The sequence below is a fragment of the Schistocerca nitens genome, chromosome 4 (genome assembly GCF_023898315.1).
Source record: "Schistocerca nitens isolate TAMUIC-IGC-003100 chromosome 4, iqSchNite1.1, whole genome shotgun sequence".
Classification (NCBI taxonomy): domain Eukaryota; kingdom Metazoa; phylum Arthropoda; class Insecta; order Orthoptera; family Acrididae; genus Schistocerca; species Schistocerca nitens.
The window spans coordinates 980,418,030-980,436,606 of NC_064617.1; the positions used below are offsets into that span (position 1 = coordinate 980,418,030).

The 18,577-nt window shown below is 43.9% G+C and overlaps 1 protein-coding gene across 1 annotated transcript in view; it reads left to right on the top strand.

The window, feature by feature from the left end:
• The window catches only part of LOC126252738 (uncharacterized), a 175,975-nt gene that overhangs the window by 14,245 nt on the left and 143,153 nt on the right, over positions 1 to 18,577 (top strand). The window contains exon 2 of the mRNA XM_049953641.1: positions 16,009 to 16,282. Coding sequence (XP_049809598.1) covers positions 16,009 to 16,282 — 274 coding nt within the window. The remainder of the gene's footprint in view (positions 1 to 16,008; positions 16,283 to 18,577) is intronic.

Genomic DNA, 18,577 nt, shown 5'->3' on the forward strand with positions numbered 1-18,577 from the left:
GTATTGATTGTACCTTTGATTTCGAGTAATTATGATGTAATGAAACTAGCTCAGAAAAGTCATTATAAAACATACATAACAATTTATTTTTATTTTATGTAATTTGATATTAAGACCTGTTAAAATTTTTTTTATATTTATTCTTGGAAACAAGTTTATAGCACCACTTACGGTACTGTACTGATGGAGGAGATGTGTAATGATGTAAACATGTATGTGTTGCCATTCCATGTATCGAAAATTTTGGATCTAATTACGTGTACTATTATGTTAGTTGCTGTAGCCTAGCATTTTCCGTCCCATCTTTTGCAGATCTGATGATGCGAACAGGGAATAAATGATTTTAAAGAGCTCGGCAGTTGAACATTTGTTCCGTGTTCATATATACATATTACAGATCACCCCATGCTGACGGCTTCAGAACGTTCGGAAAAACATGAATCGGCAAACGAGCAGTAAACAGGATAACTGGTAACGTGTGGTTACGAGCTGCTACTGACTTCAGTATCAAGAATTGTCCTAGTTAAAGTAAATGTATTTGAAATGTAAGCTTTTCTGTTAAATCCCCGTCTAATTGGGCTCAAATTTCACCCATATTCTACCTTACCTTGCACAATGCAAAAGTTATACATCCATACATATTACAAAAAAGGACTTACGTACGTATGCATGTTCCACACCTCCTCCTAAACCACTGGGTCGATTTCAACAAAATTTTGTACACATATCTCTTACTCTTTGGAAATAATCGCAGTGGGAATAGGAACCGCCTCTCTATCAAATAAGTGGGGATGAAGAAGTGGCGTAGTTTACGACGAGCAAGTAACCAGACTATATTCATTCGATGTTGAAGAATGTGACCACTTAGTGGCTTGTAACAAACTTTACACATACTTTCAAAACTTTACAAAACTTTTACTCGCTGAGATCCCCCGCTCCCCCTTTCCATCACGACGAAAGAAAAAATTCATTCCTTACTACATTTTCGCTGTTCATGTAGTGAAACTTCCACATCAGGTATGCCGTTTAATTTATCACATCTGTAATAATAACTGTATTCGCGAGACGTTTTCCAGGCAACATTCACATACACCACTGAACGTACCATAAAAGTCGCACCATTTACGACACGTAAGTCAGGAGGTATGACATCATGCGTGAAAAACTGCCACATCGAGCATGACGTTTAAATTTTTTACTTATATGCTGCTAACTCTATTCACAGCATATTTTGCAGACAGTATCCACGTACTCGTATGCCGCGGAATGTACCTACAAAAGTATATCATCACGCCAGATACTGAGATACGTCGAAAAATTCCGCATCATGCATGATGTTTTAATTTATTACTTCTTTAATACTATCTCCGTTCGCAACACATTTTGTAGACTGTGTCCTCATATACCACTGAATGTACTTGCAAAATTATGCCACTATACGGCACAAAGTCATAAACATGCGTGGAAACAAAACTGCAGGGCGAATTTCGAAACAGATACAGGTGAAACATGTGTACAGATATGTGTGAATTTTAAGGCACGTGGAGGAGAAGACGGACACGGAAGGGAAAGAGGAGATGAACAGAGAGCGGGGGAAGGAGTACACGGACTAATAGGGGATTGGAATAAATACATAACTCGGAAACGCCGGGTTCTCAGCTAGTTATTAATAAAATATTTGTGTTTCGTATCACATACAAATTTGTGTTTTGCTTTTCAGTTGCATGCACAAACATTTTAACTATATCAATTTCCAAATACTTTCACTTCAAGTTTTGTAAAATTCAACTACTTAGTGACTTGTTTTCTTCACGTGTATCATGTATCCTACGCAGCTAAACAGATCTACGTGTTTAGAACGTGAATAAAAAACTGGGCGATATATTTTGTATTTCTGTCCCACTTTTTCCGATGGAAAGTTAAATAATTTGTAACTTACAAAGTTAAGAAGTTCCATTATTAAACTAAAAAAAACCAACAGAAATTTTTTATCTTTGTTCTTTCCATCTTCATAGGTAGGACGTTTTTATTGAGCCTAGAAGAATATAATACGTGTAGTTCTTTCAGATTTCATTAAAAGATTTTGTAAACCTCAGGTATTACTTTAAATGGAAATTAATTTTTTTCTTTTAATCTTTAACGCTGGAGTAGGACTCAGAAACTTACGTTTGTTGCGAAGAAATATCTACACTACTGGCCATTAAAATTGCCACACCAAGAAGAAATGTAGATGATGGACAAATATATTATACTAGAACTGACATGTGATTACATTTTCACGCAGTTTGGCTGCATAGATCCTGAGAAATCAGTACCCAGAACAACCACCTCTGGCCGTAATAACGGCCTTGATACGCCTGGGCATTGAGTCAAACAGAGCTTGGATGGCGTGTACAGGTACAGCTGCCCATGCAGCTTCAACACGATACCACAGTTCATCAAGAGTAGTGACTGGCGTATTGTGGCGAGCCAGTTGCTCGGCCACCATTGACCAGACGTTTTCAGTTGCTGAGAGATCTGGAGAATGTGCTGGCCAGGGCAGCAGTCGAACATTTTCTGTATCCAGAAAGGCGCGTACAGGACCTGCAACATGCAGTCGTGCATTATCCTGCTAAAATGTAGGGTTTCGCAGGGATCGAATGAAGGGTAGAGCCACGGGTCGTAACACATCTGAAATGTAACGTCCATTGTTCTCTTAGTGCCGTCATTGCGAACAAGAGGTGAGCGAGACGTGTAACCAATGGCACCCCATACCATCACGCCGGGTGATACGCCAGTATGGCGATGACGAATACACACTTCCGATGTGCGTTCACTGCGATGTCGCCAGACACGGATGCGACTATCATGATGCTGTAAACAGAACCTGGATTCATCCGAAAAAATGACGTTTTGCCAATCGTGCACCCAGGTTCGTCGTCGAGTACACCATCGCAGGCGCTCCTGTCTGTTATGCAGCGTCAAGGGTAACCGCAGCCATGGTCTCCGAGCTGATAGTCCATGCTGCTGCAAACGTGGTCGAACTGTTCGTGCTGATGGTTGTTGTCTTGCAAACGTCCCCATCTGTTGACTCGGGGATCGAGACGTGGCTGCACGATCCGTTACAGCCATGCGGATAAGATGCCTGTCATATCGACTGCTAGTGATACGAGGCCGTTGGGATCCAGCACGGCGTTCCATATTACCCTCCTGAACCCACCGATTCCATATTCTGCTAACAGTCATTGGATCTCGGCCAACGCGAGCAGAAATGTCGCGATACGATAAACCGCAATCGCGAAAGGCTAGAATCCGACCTTTATCAAAGTCGGAAACGTGATGATACGTATTTCTCCTCCTTACACGAGGCATCACAGCAACGTTTCACCAGGCAACGCCGGTCAACTGCTGTTTGTCTAATAGAAATCGGCTGGAAACTTTCCTCATGTCAGCACGTTGTAGGTGTCGCCACCGGCGCCAACCATGTGTGAATGCTCTGGAAAACTAATCATTTGCATATCACAGCATCTTCTTCCTGTCGGTTAAATTTCGTGTCTGTAGCACGACATCTTCGTGGTGTAGCAATTTGAATGGCCAGTAGTGTATATAGTACTTATTAGGGTTTCGTACATTCGGTAGAAACGGAACTCTTATAGGATGACTTCGCTATCCGTCTGTCTGTCTGTTAGACTGTTAAAAACCCATTTTCTCACTAACAGTTAAATGTATCAAGTTTAAATTACTGTCACAGATTAAGATCTATGATCCCTTCGGGATGTAACAAAGTCAAGCTTCTAAGTCAGTGTAACAAAAGATACGGTCATTTATGTCACATATTTTGACAGTCGAAAACTCATTTATCAAAATCTGTTGTACTTATATCAAATTAAGAAAAACTTTTTTGTCAATTGTCTACCCGTCCGTCCGTCAGTTAAGACCCTTTTTCTCGGGAGTGGGTTGAAATTTATGTCACATACTAAGGGTTATGCATAACTTGGCGGTGTAATAAATGTAAGCTCCTACGTGAGTGCAGTCAAAAGATACAGCCATATATGTCAGATAATTCGATACTCGAAAACTCACTCATCAGAATCTGTAGGGTAAAACTGGACTTTGGCACAAAGAAGAGTTACACTGTAAAAATAAAGGAAAAATCCAAAAATTGTGATTTGTTATTATACCACACGGAAAAGAAATATTTTTTCTCATTTTTTGTCAGAATTTCTATGCGCCTGTTAAGATGTTTTTTCCTCGGGAACGGATGGACGTATCAACTTGAAATTTATGTCACACATTTAGCTCTATGATTCCATGGTGGTGTAAAAAAGTTAATCTTCTAACAAGGGAACCTCACCATCGCACCCCCCTCAGATTTAGTTATAAGTTGGCATAGTGGACAGGCCTTGAAAAACTGAACACAGATCAGTCGAGAAAACAGGAAGAAGTTATGTGGAACTACACTCCTGGAAATTGAAATAAGAACACCGTGAATTCATTGTCCCAGGAAGGGGAAACTTTATTGACACATTCCTGGGGTCAGATACATCACATGATCACACTGACAGAACCACAGGCACATAGACACAGGCAACAGAGCATGCACAATGTCGGCACTAGTACAGTGTATATCCACCTTTCGCAACAATGCAGGCTGTTATTCTCCCATGGAGACGATCGTAGAGATGCTGGATGTAGTCCTGTGGAACGGCTTGCCATGCCATTTCCACCTGGCGCCTCAGTTGGACCAGCGTTCGTGCTGGACGTGCAGACCGCGTGAGACGACGCTTCATCCAGTCCCAAACATGCTCAATGGGAGACAGATCCGGAGATCTTGCTGGCCAGGGTAGTTGACTTATACCTTCTAGAGCACGTTGGGTGGCACGGGATACATGCGGACGTGCATTGTCCTGTTGGAACAGCAAGTTCCCTTGCCGGTCTAGGAATGGTAGAACGATGGATTCGATGACGGTTTGGATGTACCGTGCACTATTCAGTGTCCCCTCGACGATCACCAGTGGTGTACGGCCAGTGTAGGAGATCGCTCCCCACACCATGATGCCGGGTGTTGGCCCTGTGTGCCTCAGTCGTATGCAGTCCTGATTGTGGCGCTCACCTGCACGGCGCCAAACACGCATACGACCATCATTGGCACCAAGGCAGAAGCGACTCTCATCGCTGAAGACGACACGTCTCCATTCGTCCCTCCATTCACGCCTGTCGCGACACCACTGGAGGCGGGCTGCACGATGTTGGGGCGTGAGCGGAAGACGGCCTAACGGTGTGCGAGACCGTAGCCCAGCTTCATGGAGACGGTTGCGAATGGTCCTCGCCGATACCCCAGGAGCAACAGTGTCCCTAATTTGCTGGGAAGTGGCGGTGCGGTCCCCTACGGCACTGCGTAGGATCCTACGGTCTTGGCGTGCATCCGTGCGTCGCTGCGGTCCGGTCCCAGGACGACGGGCGCGTGCACCTTCCGCCGACCACTGGCGACAACATCGATGTACTGTGGAGACCTCACGCCCCACGTGTTGAGCAATTCGGCGGTACGTCCACCCGGCCTCCCGCATGCCCACTATACGCCCTCGCTCAAAGTCCGTCAACTGCACATACGGTTCACGTCCACGCTGTCGCGGCATGCTACCAGTGTTAAAGACTGCGATGGAGCTCCGTATGCCACGGCAAACTGGCTGACACTGACGGCGGCGGTGCACAAATGCTGCGCAGCTAGCGCCATTCGACGGCCAACACCGCGGTTCCTGGTGTGTCCGCTATGCCGTGCGTGTGATCATTGCTTGTACAGCCCTCTCGCAGTGTCCGGAGCAAGTATGGTGGGTCTGACACACCGGTGTCAATGTGTTCTGTTTTCCATTTCCAGGAGTGTATATCCTCCAAATTCCATGTATCAAGGGCCAATAATTTAGGCTAGATGCCGATTCGGCAAAACAACTTTGAACCGTCCTTTCACCCCGTTTAGCCCCTTTAGGGACTTTTTTATTTTTTTATTTTTAATATTACAAAGAATCCTTTCTTTGCAGCCGGCTGCCTCTCAAGTAATATAGCCTCCATATTTCATGTCCCCAAACCAGAAGTTTAGGCTGTGCGTTTGAAAATGTCTCATTTCTTGAAGCGGAGACTCTTTCTACGTTGATTTTTTTCACACTTCTTTTCCCTCTCTCTTCTGTCACAGAAAATGATATTCCGTTTTCGACTGATTCACTTGGGTGCACAGATTTGGATGAACACAGTTACAGTAAGCAACACCGTGTTCTACAGAGTCTACCAGAATCAATGTGCAACTATAAAATTGAATGTCGCTTCAGCAAACCGTGACGGGTCTCCTTTACCCACAAATGATAAACTATTGTTGTGATTCAAATGGTTCAAATGGCTCTGAGCACTATGGGACTTAACATCTGTGGTCATCAGTCCCCGAGAACTTAGAACTACTTAAACCTAACTAACCTAAGGACATCACACACATCCATGCCCGAGGCAGGATTCGAACCTGCGACCGTAGCAGTCGCGCGGTTCCGGACTGAGCGCCTAGAACCGCTAGACCACCGCGGCCGGCTGTTGTGATTCAGTTGTGGAGCAGGAAAAGGGGTCGTCTTTGGGGGAACTGAGGATGTAGGTTGGTATGGAGCAGCCATGGTTTTTACTGATAATAGGCGCCAGAATTCCCGTCTTTCTGCGAACAACGTGAGAGGAAGGGACAGAGAATAGTTTGGGACCTATTTTGGCGATGTTATTTAAATCTTCACATCCACCTTGAGTGCAAGTCAACGCCTAAATCACCACTGCGCCAAAGGATAGGCATTAACTCCCGTGGGCAACCTGTGCGAGAATTCCGTGCGACAGGTTTCAGGAGGGAGCAGGTGCCCCCCTCTGGTCTCGCTTGTGCAAGCCTGTGGGTTTATCTTCAAGAGAAGTGCCATACGTTTGGTTGTAGCCACCATTCCTGAACTGTTGAAAGCGAAGGAAGTAACTTCTTACACTTCCTGCTTTCGGTAAATTTCCTCCGGTAAAAACCGGTACGAAAGAGAATCATTTGAATGAAACATCAAAACACAACGACTTTTAAAAAGTTTTATAAATTAATCATCCCGAACAATTGCCTTTAGTTATTGCGCAGCTCACACCAACAGAACATAAAAAAATCATTGATATGAAAGTCACCTCTGTACTAGCTCTGGACTTTGCACAGTAAAAGAGTGTTGCACAGATCCACGAGCAACGTGATTTTCACACAACGTTTATTATTTGGGGACTTTAAACTCATATAATCAATAAATGCTACACATTTTTGTTTAATATCCGAACACAATTCACACTTGAGGCTTTTAGCTATTATAATTTTCTGCTTTATGTATTACGTCTACTAATATTGTGAGGAAGAGATTAAATATGAGGCGTATTCGAAAAAAGGTTTACTTATAAGGGGAAATCAAATGAAAACGAGACGTATGGAAAAAAAAACTAAGTAAATTATTTATTATTTCAAAAGTAATCGCCGTAACTGTTAATATATTTACCGCACTGTGAGACAAGGCGGCCAATGTGTTAACGGCAAAATGTTTACTAGTGCCTATTGAAATTGGAACTTCTGTATTTAAATGAGTGTGGCTGTAATTAAATTGCTGAATGAAACCCACACTATCCTAGCGCAACGCTATCTGACTGCTCAAAAAAAGGATAACCCGACTTCAAATAATTAATTCAAATGAGTGGCCCTGACTAAAAAGAAGTCCTGACAATAACCTATATATTTAATTAAGCACTTACCTCACAAAAATCTTCATTACGCGAGCTACTGCAATACAGCGAGCGTCAATACTGACAGCCAAATAAAAGATTCTAACTACTAAAGCCACTAACTACTCATAGGCATGTGATTAGCGAAGGAAATATTTTGTTGCAAATCAAATAATGTATTTTTTACCTTATTAATGTGACATCCAGTTCAAACACAAATATAAATCGTCATTGACATCCAGTACAGAGGTATGCAATCACGAATAATTTTCAATCTCCAAGTCGGATACTTCCAGATCGGGTCTAGTGCAGCAGGGGATACAACCCGTCGGCTTTGAACAATGACGTCATTCCTTAGTCATAGATCGTAATGTCTTCACTTCGAGGCATAGATAATAAAGCAGTTCTGTGTTCTAATAAGCACTATCATTAAAATAATTGAATGTTAATCTAAAAGCGATCGCTTGATATTCGGTGCATCATTAAATGTGTGATTTAATTAACTTAATTGTTTGTTTTTTATTCGTACGGTACTTAATATTTTTCGTAATGATATTGAGGTAATGTGGATTGTGTTTTTTGGCTTTTTTTAAAAAAAATCTCACGAGATAGAATAAACTGATCCTACTTTATTCAGCAATCAATTAAAAAAACTAAACTAAAACATAACAGCTTTTGCTGTTATCTTTCCATTTCGTTTTTTTACTGATTGCTTAATAAAGTAGGATCAGTTTATTCTATCTCGTGAGATTTTTTTTTAAAGCCAAAAAACACTTATCAGCTACTGAAGGCAGCTACAACACTACGAAGAATCGCTTCTCGGCTTCTGACAATATTGCTTAATAAAGTAGGATCAGTTTACTCTATCTCGTGAGATTTTTTTTTAAAAAAAACAAAAATCACTATTGCTTAATAAAGTAGGATCAGTCTATTCTATCTCGTGAGATTTTTTTTTTAAAAAGCCAAAAAACTCTTATTACGTCTGAAGGGAGCTAGAACACTAAGAAGAATCGCTTCTCGGCTTTTGACAAGATATTGCTTAATAAAGTAGGATCAGTTTATTCTATCTCGTGAGATTTTTTTTTAAAAGGCAAAAAACAGTTATTAGGTACTGAAGGGAGCTGCTTAATAAAGTAGGATCAGTTTATTCTATCTCGTGAGATTTTTTTTTAAAAAAAGTCAAAAAACACTTATTACGTACTGAAGGGAGCTAGAACATTAAGAACAATCGCTTCTCGGCTTTTGACAAGATATTGCTTAATAAAGTAGGATCAGTTTATTCTATCTCGTGAGATTTTTTTTTTTAAAAGTCAAAAAATACTTATGCTTTTCACAAGATAAAAGTTTATCTCTCTCGCATTCCTTTGTTTCTCAAAATTCTCCTCAGCTCTTTCATCTCTGTAATACATGCTCTCTGGCGACTTGTGACGTCATTGTTCAAAGCCGACGGGTTGTATCCCCTGCTGCACTAGTCCCTCCAGATCGTTAGCCTACGCTAACACTTCAGACCTCTACCCTCCATCAACGCTAACTTCTCACATCTAACATCCATCACTGCTGGCTGTTCACCTCCAACTGCGCAATAGTACTTCCATCACTGCTGGCAACTAACTTCCAACTGCCCAACACTACTGGCGATTAATTTCCAACAACGAGTCCGACCAGCCACAGAGTCTCTTACAAAGAAAGCGCAGTCAGAGATTCAATGCAAAGCGCTACACAGCGCTGCCAACACAGAAGCAGCCCACTTACAAAATTATACCCAGAGGTGCACCCGTTCGTCCGTAGCAAATCGACGTCCACGAATGTCTTTCTTCAGAGCACGAAAAATATGAAAATCAAATGGGGAGAAATCGGAACTGTATGGAGGATGCGGAAGATCTTCCCAGCGGAACTTGTGGGCCAGCGCTTCAATTGTTTCAAAGTCTCCAAAGTACCTCTGCGCGTTAATAGAAGCGCGCCATCATGTCCAAATGACCCGGAATGTTGACGAACGACATTACCCTGTTGCAGGACAATGCCCGGCCACATGTTGCCAAGTTTGTTTCGGCTACGCTGCAGGAGTTCCGCTGGCAAGTGCTTACATATCCTCCATGCGATCGCTGTCCCTCCCCTTGCGATTTCCGTATTTTTGACGTCCTGAAAAAAGACGTTCGTGGATGTCGATTTTCTTCGGATGAATGAGTGCACGTTTGGGTCAAAGCATGTTTCCGTAGGTAACCGCAAACATTTTTCTGTGAAGGCATTCAGCGTCTTGTTTCACAGTAAGATAAATGTATTAACAATTATGGGAAATACTTTGCAAATAATAAACATATGTGCCGCGCGGGATTAGCCGAGCGGTCTGGGGCGCTGCGGTCATAAACTGTGCGGCTGGTCCCGGCGGAGGTTCGAGTCCTCCCTCGGGCATGGGTGTGTGTGTTTGTCCTTAGGATAATTTAGGTTAAGTAGTGTGTAAGCTTAAGGACTGATGACCTTAGCAGTTAAGTCCCATAAGATTTCGCACACATTTCAACAATAAACATGTGTGTGCAAAGGTACCCCTTGAATGAAGTGACATGTACTAAAACGACGGAGAAAAGAATGTTCGTCGGTGCTAAAACGTTAAAAATGCTTCCTTGGATTATGTGGTAGGTTTACACTGTTCATTTTCCGCTATTTTGCACATATTTTCCGCGTCCGACTTAACGACATTCATAACCTAACATTAAACCTTTTCGTGACGGGAATATGCATTTCACCTCATTCAAGAGTAGAAATAAAACATGTATTAAGACAAATTACACCTGACGATGGACCCACAGGGTCCGAAATGCATGCCGGCCGGTGTGGCCAAGCGGTTAAAGGCGCTACAGTCCGGAACCGCGTGGCCGCTACGGTCGCAGGTTCGAATCCTGCCTCGGGCATGGATGTTTGTGATGTCCTTAGGTTAGTTAGGTTTAAGTAGTTCTAAGTTCTAGGGGACTGATAACCACAGCAGTTGAGTCCCATAGTGCTCAGAGCCATTCCGAAATGCATCGTGTAGTTAATAAAACACGAAAAAGTTGTGACTGAAGACGTTTAATTCATACCTCCAATGTTTTGAATACAGAAACGCTTTAAGCTGCAAAATATGAATAAAATTAAAATAAACAGTTTACTTACGTTTTCTCCATATGTCTCGTTTTCATCTGACGACCCTTTATATATGTTGGCGGTTCAGAACAAAGTTGCACGAATCCAGAGTCATCAGAAATCAGTGTTTCAATTCAGTAGTCGTTTGACCGTGGATAGAAGGAAAAAACAGCGGCTTCGAAAATAGTTGCTCCCAACAGTTGTGAAGCGCGTGCTGTAACTCCATATGTACGTGCAAAGTAATATGCGGTTGCTCAAATTCATCTAGAGCTGTGCCTACTCTATTGGCTTGTAGAAACGCTAGATAATGCTGTTGACATAATAAGATGAAAAAAATGATATCTTTTTAAGTTATAAAAGGCATAAAAGCAAGCCAACCTGCACAATTGCATTTTCACAGTTAATGTTGATTCATAAATAAAACAAGACTTGGAGGCCGAAACATGTACACCCCCACAGACTGTGCTACAAGGCTGGCGTGCGGTCTCGGATGGCTGCTCATGGCGTAAACACATGACTTGCCACAATCCGATCGCGAATGACCGAGTAGGTAATTTCTCGGACACAACCGTTCACAAGAATGATTGGCCAGAATTTTGTTCATTTCATATCCTGACACTAGAAGAAGGAAGGCCGGTTGGTGTTTCACATCCCGTTCAGAATTGTGGGAGACAGAGCTTTGCATGGTTTTCTTACTAATGGAGGGGGCGGAAGAATCGATCCCGGCATTTGCACGGAGCGACCTGGGTGGCTGCAGAAAATTGATGTCTGGATTGTCGAACCGAATCTCTTGAATGGGAGTTGAGGGCATTAGCCAGTATACCACTTTCCTCAGTCTCTGTGAAGATATTGCTGTACTACTATTAACTAAGACCATTCACGGACTTTTCGACAAATTATCTGTGTGAAATAACATTTTAAACAGTACTTTTCTGAAAAATAAGTATAAGATTAGAGTGAATGTAGATAGTAATATCAGACAAAATTAAACAGTTTTAATCCATTTACTCTCCTGGGTGACAAACAATGTCAAATATCTTACTGTGTTCTTTTTAAAATTGACTATTCGATTTTGACTTTTCATCTCGCTGTAACAACTAAGTCTTCATCCAGTATGTCTTACTAATTAGGCCTACACAAACACACAAACACACACAAGCTTCACCGTTCTGCATTCGCACTTCAGCACCTGACCTTCTGCCCATGGGAGAACAAGCATTAGTAGCTTGCTCTTCCCACATGCACTTGGAGGTACTAACCAGCCTAAAAATATATGACCTGTAACGGCGACAATTATTAAATGAATAACAAATGGCATAAGTAATGATAAAATGACAAAACTCTACCATCTGGTGAGCAAGATGTATGAGACAGGCGAAATACCCTCAGACTTCAAGAAGAATATAATAATTCCAATCCCAAAGAAAGCAGGTGTTGACAGATGTGAAAATTACCGAACTATCAGTTTAATAAGTCACAGCTGCAAAATACTAACGCGAATTCTTTACAGACGAATGGAAAAACTGGTAGAAGCGGACCTCGGGGAAGATCAATTTGGATTCCGTAGAAATGTTGGAACACTTGAGGCAATACTAACCTTACGACTTATCTTAGAAGAAAGATTAAGAAAAGGCAAACCTACGTTTCTAGCATTTGTAGACTTAGAGAAAGCTTTTGACAACGTTAACTGGAATACTCTCTTTCAAATTCTGAAGGTGGCAGGGGTAAAATACAGGGAGCGAAAGGCTATTTACAATTTGTACAGAAACCAGATGGCAGTTATAAGAGTCGAGGGGCATGAAAGGGAAGCAGTGGTTGGGAAAGGAGTGAGACAGGGTTGTAGCCTCTCCCCGATGTTATTCAATCTGTATATTGAGCAAGCAGTGAAGGAAACAAAAGAAAAATTCGGAGTAGGTATTAAAATTCATGGAGAAGAAGTAAAAACTTTGAGGTTCGCCATGACATTGTAATTCTGTCAGAGACAGCAAAGGACTTGGAAGAGCAGTTGAACGGAATGGACAGTGTCTTTAAAGGAGGATATAAGATGAACATCAACAAAAGCAAAACGAGGATAATGGAATGTAGTCAAATTAAATCGGGTGATGCTGAGGGGATTAGATTAGGAAATGAGACACTTAAAGTAGTAAAGGAGCTTTGCTATTTAGGGAGTAAAATAACTGATGATGGTCGAAGTAGAGAGGATATAAAATGTAGACTGGCAATGGCAAGGAAATCGTTTCTGAAGAAGAGAAATTTGTTAACATCGAGAATAGATTTAAGTGTCAGGAAGTCGTTTCTGAAAGTATTGGTATGGAGTGTAGCCATGTATGGAAGTGAAACATGGACGATAACCAGTTTGGACAAGAAGAGAATAGAAGCTTTCGAAATGTGGTGCTACAGAAGAATGCTGAAGATAAGGTGGGTAGATCACGTAACTAATGAGGAGGTATTGAATAGGATTGGGGAGAAGAGAAGTTTGTGGCACAACTTGACTAGAAGAAGGGATCGGTTGGTAGGACATGTTTTGAGGCATCAAGGGATCACAAATTTAGTATTGGAGGGCAGCGTTGAGGGTAAAAATCGTAGAGGGAGACCAAGAGATGAATACACTAAGCAGATTCAGAAGGATGTAGGTTGCAGTAGGTACTGGGAGATGAAGAAGCTCGCACAGGATAGAGTAGCATTGAGAGCTGCATCAAACCAGTCTCAGGACTGAAGACCACAACAACAATGATAAAATGTTTTTCAGTACAACGCTCTCAGTCACCATTAGCAGTGTATATATAGGGTGGTCCATTGATCGTGACCGGGCCAAATGTCTCACGAAATATGCGTCAAACGAAAAAACTACAAAGAACGAAACTTGTCTAGCTTGAAGGGGGAAACCAGATGGCGCTATCGTTGGCCCGCTAGATGGCGCTGCCATAGGTCAAACGCATATGAACTGCGTTTTTTTAAAAAATAGCAACCACCATTTTTTGTTACATATTCGTGGAGTACGTAAAGAAATATGAATGTTTTAGTTGGACCACTTTTTTCACTTTGTGATAAATGGTGCTGTAATAGTCACAAACATGTAAGTACGTGGTATCACGTAACACTCCGCCAGTGCGGACGGTATTTGCTTCGTGATACATTACCCGTGTTAAAATGGACCGTTTACCAATTGCGGAAAAGGTCGATATCGTGTTGATGTATGGCTATTGTGATCAAAATGCCCAACGGGCGTGTGCTATGTATGCTGCTCGGTATCCTGGACGACATGATCCAAGTGTCCGGACCGTTCGCCGGATAGTTACGTTATTTAAGGAAACAGGAAGTGTTCAGCCACATATGAAACGTCAACCACGACCTGCAACAAATGATGAACCCCGAGAAGGTGTTTTAGCTGCTGTCGCGTCTAATCCTCGCATCAGTAGCAAACAAATTCCGCGAGAATCGGGAATCTCAAAAACGTCGGTGTAGAGAATGCTACATCAACATCGATTGCACCCATACCATATTTCTATGCACCAGGAATTGCATGGCGACGACTTTGAACGTCGTGTGCAGTTCTGCCACTGGGCACAAGAGAAATTACGGGACGATGACAGATTTTTTGCACGCGGTCGATTTAGCGACGAAGCGTCATTCACCAACAGCAGTAACTTAAACCGGCATGATATGCACTATTGGGCATCGGAAAATCCACGATGGCTGCGACAAGTGGAACATCAGCGACCTTGGCGGGTTAATGTATGGTGCGGCATTATGGGAGGAAGGATAATTGGCCCCCATTTCATCGATGGCAATCTAAATGGTGCAATGTATGCTGATTTCCTACGTAATGTTCTACCAATGTTACTACAAGATGTTTCACTGCATGACAGAATGGCGATGTACTTCCAACATGATGGATGTCCGGCACACAGCTCGCGTGCGGTTGAAGCGGTATTGAATAGCATGACAGGTGGATTGGTCGTCGAAGCACCATACCGTGGCCCGACGGTTCATCGGATCTGACGTCCCCGGATTGCTTTCTGTGGGGAAAGTTGAAGGATATTTGCTATCGTGATCCACTGACAACGCCTGACAACATGCGTCAGCGCATTGTCAATGTACTCGTATGTGCGAGCAATACGGAAGGCGAACTACTCGCTGTTGAGAGGAATGTCGTTACACGTATTGCCAAATGCATTGAGGTTGACGGACATCATTTTGAGCATTTATTGAATTAATGTGGCATTTACAGGTAATCACGCTCTTACAGCATGCGTTCTTAGAAGTGATAAGTTCACAAAGGTACATGTATCATATTGGAACAACCAAATTAAAATGTTCAATCGTACCTACGTTCTGTATTTTAATTTAAAAAACCTACCTGTTCGTCTAAAATTGTGAGCCATATGTTTGTGGCTATTACAGCGCCATCTATCACAAAGCGAAAAATGTGGTCCAACGAAAACATTCATATTTCTTCACGTACTAACCGAATATGTAATAAAAATGGGGCTTGCTACTTAAAAAAAAAAACCCAGTTGATATCCGTTTGACCTATGGCAGCGCCATCTAGCGGGCCTACCATAGCGCCATCTGGTTTCCCCCTTCAAGCTAGACAAGTTTCGTTCTGTGTAGTTTTTTCGTTTGACCCTTATTTCGTGAGACATTTGGCCCGGTCACGATCAATGGAGGCACCTTGTAAACGGTGAAGCAATCCTGACAGGCGTGGTCTACTTAGTGGAGCAGTACAACTACGCAGAAAACACAAGGTCGTAAAGTTTGTGACATTTTTATGGCAAGACTGAGGTGGGTGTAGATGTTGAGGTACCACGTATAAAAATAGTCGCATCTATATCCGTAACACCCTGTATATACGTGTTTATTTGTTTGTGTTTATATTGTTTACTTGCACATTTAACTACTGGGCCTTTTTTTACAAGATAGATGGTGTGTAAAGCTAAAATGGTTGGGAACCACTGCCATTGAGAATGTGTGGGAGCGTATGAAACAATGTGCAAGGCATAGTTGCGTGCCTCCCAACAGTTTTGGTAGCTGTACGGGTTATAACATACGCGTGGCTACAGACAGATATGGCATACATGAAGGAATTTGGCGACTCTCTTCCTCGCCGAATCGAGGCCATTTTTCGAGGCTAGATCCGGAGTTGCACGATGTGTCTCGCAGGTGATTCGTCCCTCGTCCGGTGTGCTAAACTGCCAGAGTGGCTGGAGTGCCGGTCAGATGAGGGCAGAGGCAGGAGGGCTCGTGTGACGCCCCTCCCCTCCCCTGTTGCAGACGACGCCGACGCCCAGACACGCGTGCAGCTGCAGCCGGACGACGCGGCGGACGCCCCCGACTACGCCGCCTTGCGCGGCTCTTGCACCCGGCGCTGCCGCCTGGGAGACGCGCGCACCTGCCGCTACCGCTTCGTCCTCGAGCACTACCACACCATGAACGCGTGAGTCCCCGACGCACCTGCCATGCTCTGCCGTGCTCCGTACCCCGTCCGTCTCCAGGGGCCGCGCAAAAAAAAAACACACTGTCAACCTTCCTCACCGACTGAAGTTGCGTGCCAGCCATAATCTACATCTACAGTCACATACACTGGAGAGCCAAAGAAACTGGTACACATCGTCTGGTCGTGCGGTAGCGTTCTCGCTTCCCACGCCCGGGTTCGATTCCCGGCGGGGTCAGGGATTTTCTCTGCCTCGTGATGGCTGGGTGTTGTGTGCTGTCCTTAGGTTAGTTAGGTTTAAGTAGTTCTAAGTTCTAGGGGACTGATGACCATAGATATTAAGTCCTATAGTGCTCAGAGCCATTTGAACACATCGTCTACGACCCCCCGAGAGCACGCAGAAGTACCGCAACGCGACGTGGCACGGATTCGACTAATGTCTGAAGCAGTGCTGCAGGGAAATGACACCATGAATACTGCAGGGCTATCCGTAAATCCGTAGAAGTGAAGATCTCTTCAGAACAGATAAAAAAATATAAGTACAGTAGAGCGTCGATTATCCGAAGTAATTGGGGGACATGGGTGTTCGGAAAACTAGTTTGTTCGGATAATCGAACTGTACATGTTTATTTGCCAAAAAGAAGTATTGTACAGTAAATTTATTCATAAAACAGGCATCTCTTTTAGTATTACAAAGTAACATACAAAGGCAACTTCAGTAGGAATATATAGTATGTGGCACAGTTTATTAAACAAAAATATATACATATTACATGCGCATTTTGCATGAACAGTACACAAAGTATACAAAATCAAAATTGGATAAAGTGGTTGCAGATTCACCTTCTTCTAACCTTTTAATAATCTCGTACTTGTCCCTCATAGAAAGGACAACACGTTTACGTTTAAGCATTTTGTATCGTCAAGTTCACTTCTTCACGCAGCAGCACACAGGTGGTCGTAACAAGAGAACAGAAGGTGACTGTTTGCGCCGTGAGAAGCTCTCTTCTCGGGGGCGCACAATCCTCCAAACTGCTCGGAGCGGCACGCCTCAACTCTTAAGCTGGCGCAGCTGTTGCTGTGAACAGCTTTGATACTGCCGCTACTTCTACTGCCAGTGCCGAGCCGACAGAAGTGTGCTGATTGTTGAAACACAGCGACTGGTGGCTCGGCCGGTCAGCAGCGCCTTGTGAAGGCCCCATTAGAAGCAATGTTCCGCCAGCGGTGGCCCAGTGCGGCGACTACTGTGGGAAACTTGGTTTGGGAGTGAGGGGGATGATGGACGGTAGGGTGGGAGAGGAACAGGTGCGAGGCGAGCGAGTACACAGTTCGGGTAAGCGGTCGTTCGGTTGACCGACGTTCGGATAATCGACGCTCTACTGTATATACACTCCTGGAAATTGAAATAAGAACACCGTGAATTCATTGTCCCAGGAAGGGAAAACTTTATTGACACATTCCTGGGGTCAGATACATCACATGATCACACTGACAGAACCACAGGCACATAGACACAGGCAACAGAGCATGCACAATGTCGGCACTAGTACAGTGTATATCCACCTTTCGCAGCAATGCAGGCTGCTGTTCTCCCATGGAGACGATCGTAGAGATGCTGGATGTAGTCCTGTGGAACGGCTTGCCATGCCATTTCCACCTGGCGCCTCAGTTGCACCAGCGTTCGTGCTGGACGTGCAGACCGCGTGAGACGACGCTTCATCCAGTCCCAAACATGCTTAATGGGGGACAGATCCGGAGATCTTGCTGGCCAGGGTAGTTGACTTACACCTTCTAGAGCACGTTGGGTGGCACGGGATACATGCGGACGTGCATTGTCCTGTTGGAACAGCAAGTTCCCTTGCCGGTCTAGGAATGGTAGAACGATGGGTTCGATGACGGTTTGGATGTACCGTGCACTATTCAGTGTCCCCTCGACGATCACCAGTGGTGTACGGCCAGTGTAGGAGATCGCTCCCCACACCATGATGCCGCGTGTTGGCCCTGTGTGCCTCGGTCGTATGCAGTCCTGATTGTGGCGCTCACCTGCACGGCGCCAAACACGCATACGACCATCATTGGCACCAAGGCAGAAGCGACTCTCATCGCTGAAGACGACACGTCTCCATTCGTCCCTCCATTCACGCCTGTCGCGACACCACTGGAGGCGGGCTGCACGATGTTGGGGCGTGAGCGGAAGACGGCCTAACGGTGTGCGGGACCGTAGCCCAGCTTCACGGAGGCGGTTGCGAATGGTCCTCGCCGATACCCCAGGAGCAACAGTGTCCCTAATTTGCTGGG